The sequence below is a fragment of the Lithohypha guttulata genome (assembly GCF_036872675.1).
Source record: "Lithohypha guttulata strain CCFEE 5908 chromosome Unknown scaffold_19, whole genome shotgun sequence".
NCBI classification, from domain to species: domain Eukaryota; kingdom Fungi; phylum Ascomycota; class Eurotiomycetes; order Chaetothyriales; family Trichomeriaceae; genus Lithohypha; species Lithohypha guttulata.
This window is the reverse complement of record NW_027042768.1, coordinates 2311-9263: the sequence shown is the minus strand read 5'-3', so window position 1 is coordinate 9263 and position 6953 is coordinate 2311. Positions and strand designations below refer to the sequence as shown.

Here is a 6953-nt window from a genome sequence, read left to right as displayed (position 1 = left end):
AGTGAGACCAAGCTCATTCCTATCAATCATCGCCTGTTCGTATTGCCGACGCATCACCTGTTGAGAACGAGCGTTCTCGCTGTGCAACTGCTGCTTCTCTGTGTTGGATTTGGCAAGGGCTGTGTGATATTCGTAAAGCTGCCGGTCCAAGTTTTCAATATGCTGCTGCATTTGTGCCCGATTTACCTCAAGTTGTTGACAGCGAATGGAGAGCGTTCTTTCCGGTGACTCGTCACGGGATGCTGCCACCACTTCTTGACGGATGTCGATCAAGAGTTGCTGTTGGAGCTGTAGTGCAGGGACATGGGTCGCATGCTGCGCCTCGAGCTGATATTGCTCGAAAAGCAACATCAGACGTTCTCGTAGGTGGGCCATCTTCTTCGGCTGATATCTGATGATCGGATCTGATTGAAGGTGCTTGTAGATGTGTGCGGTCCGACTCACGTATCGTGCCCTGCAATTGTTCAGGTACCTATATAAACTTGACCTTGCACCAAAAAATGGTGGACAGATGGATCTTTTCAGATAAATGTTTCAGAGTCCTTCATCGAAGCAGACTGGAGAGAATAAAGGTACATCCTCATTCAGTGACTGGCTTGCTGTACGCGCGCGATACTCATAAACGATAACTACTGCTCCATCTACCACGAGTAGTCGTGGCGATACGTACATACTGAAAATAAGTGATGTGCCGCATCGTTTCCTGACGCCATACTGACAACAGTAAGAACGCACCAGCTCTCCGATCGGGCTATGACGGAAAGAGAAACTAGCTCCGGTTGCGCTAGCTGTTTTCAGCATCGAGCTAATGCGGTCCAGATGCAGGCCGAGCTCGAAGTGTACTACGAGGCGTTAAGAAGCGCCCACGACGCTAATATACAGTATTTCCAGGTTTTGTACCATGCACAGCGCCAACTGCAACAGGCTTATGCAGCTATAGATACGGCTCTTATCTTTCTCCAAACTCAAAACGAACGAATCGCAAGTATCTCACCTGCCGATAAGGAGCCTTGCACGGAAGACGGAATTGGGTCCAACTGACATTCGAACCATATAGTATCTTACTTCCATGTACAGAAGCTGAGATTTAACGACACTTTTCTTTCAACTAAAAGTACAAAACAAGAATGGATACCATTGTGTTCTCCTTAGTCGCCATCGCCTTATGTATCTTACTCATATCTATTACCATCATAGGGCTCCTAATAGTGGGTTATAAACTACTAAGGATGTCCCTCTTCAATATATATACTCGATCTGATGAAGAGAATAACTTTCGTCACGCATGGAAAAGTACGTATCTTTCAACGACTATATAGGGCTCATATGTTGACGAAGTAGCAATTCAACCTCTATCTGCGCCATTCAAGCCGCTGCCTTCAGTCCCATCACAGTCACACGGAAGACGGCGAGTCAGCTTTCAGATCCCGAGGCCTCGTTCGAGTGTGTTTACTACTGGTCACCAACGTTACAATTCGAGAGGTGAAAGCACCAAGCTCGAGAATCGAACAGAACCCGAACCTATGATCGTTGATCCTCTATCTATACGCCATACATCGAGAACTAAATACTCTCCTCCCAAGGTTTTCAGTAACGAAGAAAGAGGCTCAGTTTCTTACAATCCCACACAGAATGTCCCTATAGTAACCACCAACCACGATCTCAGCCCTGCTATGAGCGATAACAGATGGACACTTGGTCGGATAAAGAGTGCTCGCAGTATGCCCGAAGTACGAGAAGAGGACCACCGTAAGCCTAGGTCCCTTGATTCGGATATAGTCGCTAATGTAGGGGCAGCTGCTTTACGTCGTAGTATGAGTCTTACAGTCCCTTGATCTCTTAGAGTACATCGGCTTCGAGTTGATTTCGAGGCATACCTAGTAGCTTACCTACATTATGCGTGGCTACGTTTCAGTGTACAATATAAGGGATGTCCTTGGGCTCCATGGAAATTTATCTAATGTAGTAATGTATTTGTTAAGCCTTTACCCTCTACTGATTTGGCAGGCTTCTTGTTACGAACTGTAAGTTCACAGACCTCTTTGTAAGATGGTAGAATTAACGTCTTTGAAAGCACGCCGTGTGCCAGTTTCCTCGTCGGGTACCTAGGTAACGGCTGGTCCAACAGTACGTTTACTGAGAAAGGTAGTCGTCTCAACATTCTTCCCTCGATCCTAGCTCACTATAGAACAGCTAGCACTCTGATCACCTACCCTTCGGCTGCCACCACACTAGCGACCACATCATCTTCGATCGAGACAGTCGCTAGGTTCACGGATCCGAGCATCATTGTGCCACCTGCCTTGAGCTTGCTCCCTACCCAGGCAGTGGGTTCTGCAAGTCAAAATGCTTCGGATACTGGCATTCAAGTTTCTAACTTAGCCGCGACATCATTGTTGAATGCTTCGTTAGTATGGAGTGGTCGTGGCACGCCGATGTCGACAAGTAGCATACTTGTCTATGCGGGCGATGCAAATCACAAGTCTACGAAGCTGTTGATGTGGGTGACTCTGCATGCACTATGGATAGCGACTTGAAGGAAAGCCCGTTTTGCATGATACCTTTCAGCGAATTTGTGTATATAGTATTCATTCACTAAGACAGCCATCACTTTCTTGTTTATGTTTGGGCTTCCAACATTGCTCCATCAGGTCTTTATGCTTGCCCCCACTAAAAATCATGTCGTTCAATTTTGCAAGCATCTTCGAGAGATGATCACGAAACAGTATATGCTGATCGCTATCCATTGATTCTATTTCCGCGATACCAGGACACTCTACATCTGAGTCTGCATCCTCAGGGTCTATGGGTATATCCTCCAGATTCTTGCAGCTTGACTTCTAACTTTAGCAGAGTTCAAGGACGTGAGAGGACGACCTACCTTGATAACTTCGATTGATGGTGGCCAATCGGGCCCAAGGATCTCCGAGGAATAATAAGAGAGCTGATTACCTTGCTGTGCTATACAGAAGACTCTCCTATCACAATAGGCATGTAGCTCCTTAGCCTTCTTGAAAACACTCCAGCATCGACGACGACCTCTTTCGTAAATAGCCTTCTTCTTCTTCTTCGGATCTGAGGATGCCTTACGTTTCTTGACCTGCTTCAGTGGACGAGGTCGTCTACCACTAGACTTTTTAACAACTTTGCTGCTGATCATCGAGGTAGTATTACGAAGAGTTGAGGATGCAAGTTCTCGTACCCATGCTTTCAAGCGGCGCAACTATCTAGTTATATACTCGTGCTCATGCCGAGACATCATCAACAATACGAATTTGTCTTCTATTCAAACCACGAAAATGAGTGGGCTATCGATTACAGGCGCGTATCAATGGTATGCAATTGCTATTGGTGCACTCACTTTGAGTTGGCTAGTAGGAAAGTTGTGCTATTCCTTAACACTCCACACTTTCGCCAGCGGCTACACCATCTTACTCAGATTCATCAAATATCCATATGTCGTTCATCCTCTAGACTGGAGACGCTCTCTCAACATCACTCGACTCCACCTTCTAGTAGCCTGTGTGGTGTTCGCGCTTAACGTTACAGCTTGCTGTTATGCGGCTAACGACCTCTCCACGCTGTCGACGGCGACAGCAGTCATGTCGACGTTCAATCTGCTCGTTGTGGTTATTGCCGGTCAATGTGACATATTGAGTTACGTCTTAGGCTTTCCTCGCGATAATCTGTCCCGTCTCCATCGACTGTTTGGCATTATGATGCTGCTAGAGGCAACCATTCACTCAATCATAGCTCTGACGAAAAATACGTCCTGGAGTCGAATGCAGATTGAAGGTACTATTGTAAGTTTCTCTGAGCTATGTATACAAAGCATTGCTTATCCTTCTAAGATTCTGGGGTGCCTCTGGTCGTCTGTCGCGGTAGCCGTCCCTTGTCTTCGAGTCTTCTTGTACGAGGTCTTCATCAGAGCGCATTACTGGCTAACCGTGGCTGGTGTGGTGGCCCTCTTTGTGCATGTTCTCCCACAGGAGACTGTCTTCTATAGATACAGCTTCGCTGCCGCGTGTATCCTATACGTGGCTCTGGTACTTTTCGATATCACTCGGTCAATGTTATTGAACATCTGCCCCAACAAGGACACATGGGTTCCGCGACTCACTGTGTCCGACTCGTATTGGAGTGAGAAAAAACAGCTGCTGCAGCTGGAAGGCGTTCGACACCTGCAATTCGACCTGCCAACGCGTATACCAATATTTCCGGGACAGTATGTGCAGCTGCGCGTGTTGGACCTTGGTGGTAGGTCAATGTTTCAACGGCATCCTTTTTGGGTGACGACCTACCAAGACTCCCCATCAGAAAGACGTGTTCGAGTACACCTTTTGGTCAAGGTTTGCCATGGTCTTACGGCCAACCTCCTGCCGGACAGACAAGAGCCATACCGGGCATGGATCTCAGGACCTTATGGTACAACGCAGCAATTTGATCGGTACGGGACCATGTTGATGTTTGCAACCGGCATAGGGATCGCAGCTCACTTACCATATATGAAACAACTCATTGAACTCAGAGCTGAATCCCGCGCGTGTACTAAACGCATTATCCTTGTTTGGCAGATGAAAAGTTTGAGTAAGTACGCCGTCCCTACTGCAACAATGCTAACCCGCCAGATGATGACAAGTGGGTTAAGCAGTGGCTCGATCAGTTCATGTCGAAGGATATTGAGAGGGTAAGTGTTTCAGCCATGAGATGAGGCGTGACTAAGTTGATAGTTGATCCACATCCGACTTTTCGGTCCACCTTGTCATCGATATGTACCTGCTACAGGACCTGATGCATCTCCAATCAGCTTCCCGCCGCAGCACACAGAAGGTTCGGGCGAGCATGGCATCGTGACGCTATCGACCGACCGAGTGAATTACTCCCATATCGTCGAAGCTGAAGTGAGACGTGAGGATCGTGGGAAGTTGATGATATCAGGTAGAAAATAATTTCCAAGACGCGAGGCGACGCTAACAGGCTTGTGAGCAGTTTGTGCCAACACCTCGATTCGTACCGAATTGAGGCGCCTTGCTGCGGCTTACGCTAACCGGGATGTACGCTATTACGAACATGACTTTCAGCCGCGTCAGCGGAGTAGATTCTGGATTAATTGACTGTCAATGGCTAGACACGATCATGGGTATGGAGGATTAGAAGCCGAGCCGGTATAGTGCTCGTACGCGCCAACGCTTAGGTGGTTGCAGTAGTGCGGCTGCCGCACCATATTAGTTAGCGTAAGTATGTCATCCAGAACACGTTTATTCAGAAGCAGAATGCGAGACTGGTGCGGCTCGCGTTACCGGTTCTGCAGGCGTAGTGCCGCATGCTACGCATGTGGCCGCATGAGGTCTCTATCACGTTTGCGGAAAGTCGCCGCTCTACTCTTGCCCGCTGTGACCTCTCTTTTACGTGGCCATGTGGGTTGATACCACGCCTTCCCATCGAACTACGAGACTCCTTGAATACCCGCGCGATGCGCTGATGAGGAGGTTGTTTCAGTATTTGGTATCCTCGAGCGGAGTGATGATGCTGAGCATTGTGCAACGAACTGTTAAATACGTTGGCTGTTCAATTATCATCGTATCTTGTTGCAGCAAGAGAGCCACGATTAGCGCCACAAACGTCAGCCAGTAGGCCTAGTAATGTGATCCATAGACATGGATCCGACCAATTACTACCAGACTGGTCCTTACGAGGGGAACAATTACAGTCCTCCCAGCATGAACGCCCTCGCTTTTGGCGAACCGACATTCTCCTACCATCCGCCCGACGATCAGGATGTACCTGATGTGCCGAGAGATGGGGCAGCTAATCTAGCTCAACTGAACACGACATATCCAAATCCTTCTACCTTCGAAGGGCAACGAAGCATGGTTCACGTCCATCCTTCGGGAGTTGCGAGTAACACTAGTGGCGAATTGCCTACCATTGCACAACAATTTTCGAACCGATCCAGTCACGATACAGGTGGCAGCAGTCGAACGACCTTCAACAACAGCAGAGCGAACGAGAGAACACAAACCGTTAATCAGCCTAGGAGCAGAAGCACGCCACGCAACCTAAGCCAATTAGGCGGTATACCCAATGTACAGAGGTTAGAGCAAAGAGTAACACACCTAGAGAGGTCTCTATTGGCATTTAGTAATATCGAGAAAAGACTCGGTGTCCTGGAAAGTCAGGTTCAGAGTTTGAAGACACTTGAGGACAGTATTACGAAGAACCTAACTCAGATGAAAGATTTGAAATCTCAGATCGAGCAGATCATGACTCAGATGTTTCCAGACTAGTTTTGAGTGTTCAGCACACCATGTACTACAGAATTGCGAGCCTAATCTCGAGTCCATAGTTTGATGTATAAAAAGGCATGAATATACTTTCTGCCCTCTCTGCAATGTTCAAACTTTCTGTTCTGTTTGAAACATGCTATGTGGGCTCCACATATTTTCAGATCGTCTGACGGTAGCTGGAAGAAGACAACCTGTGTTAGCGTTGTTGGACATAACCACTGATTTGCATGGGTGGTGAACCTGCTCAAATAAGCTCGGTATGCCTGTCACAATCCCGCATTTGCGACGAATGCAACTGTAAGCATGCCGGCAATGCGTCCCTTTTGGACGCGGGAGGAGGTTAGTTACCTCTTCGCTGTGATCCACATGAGCTGATACGTGTTTAGGAGGAACGTTTAGTGCTGAGCCGCAATAGCGGATTGACATATGCACAGATTGCGCCTATGGTTGGCAGAACAGAGCTGGCCTGTCGTTTACATATTCGCCGTCTCAAAGAGCGAGGTCGTGTCAACAAGGCCGATGTTCGGGCAAAGCAAAAAATGAACAGATTTTATTCTCAGGCACACGAGACAACAACCATCTTTCTACGTGGTGCGGAACTTCAACAAGTTCTCGTGGAACTTCGTCAAGCTTGCAACACAAGGAAGAATCATCCACTACGGCAAA

General features: G+C 47.7%; 1 protein-coding gene across 1 annotated transcript; it reads left to right on the top strand.

Moving 5' to 3' along the window:
- Window positions 1-5657: 5657 nt before the first annotated feature.
- On the top strand, window positions 5658-6287 carry LTR64_008796 (uncharacterized protein; the record flags this gene model as incomplete). Its single annotated transcript, XM_064903101.1, has 2 exons — window positions 5658-6094; window positions 6143-6287. 2 exons carry the CDS (start codon window positions 5658-5660, stop codon window positions 6285-6287), a joined length of 582 nt encoding a protein of 193 aa, XP_064750486.1.
- Between the last annotated feature and the right edge of the window lie 666 nt (window positions 6288-6953).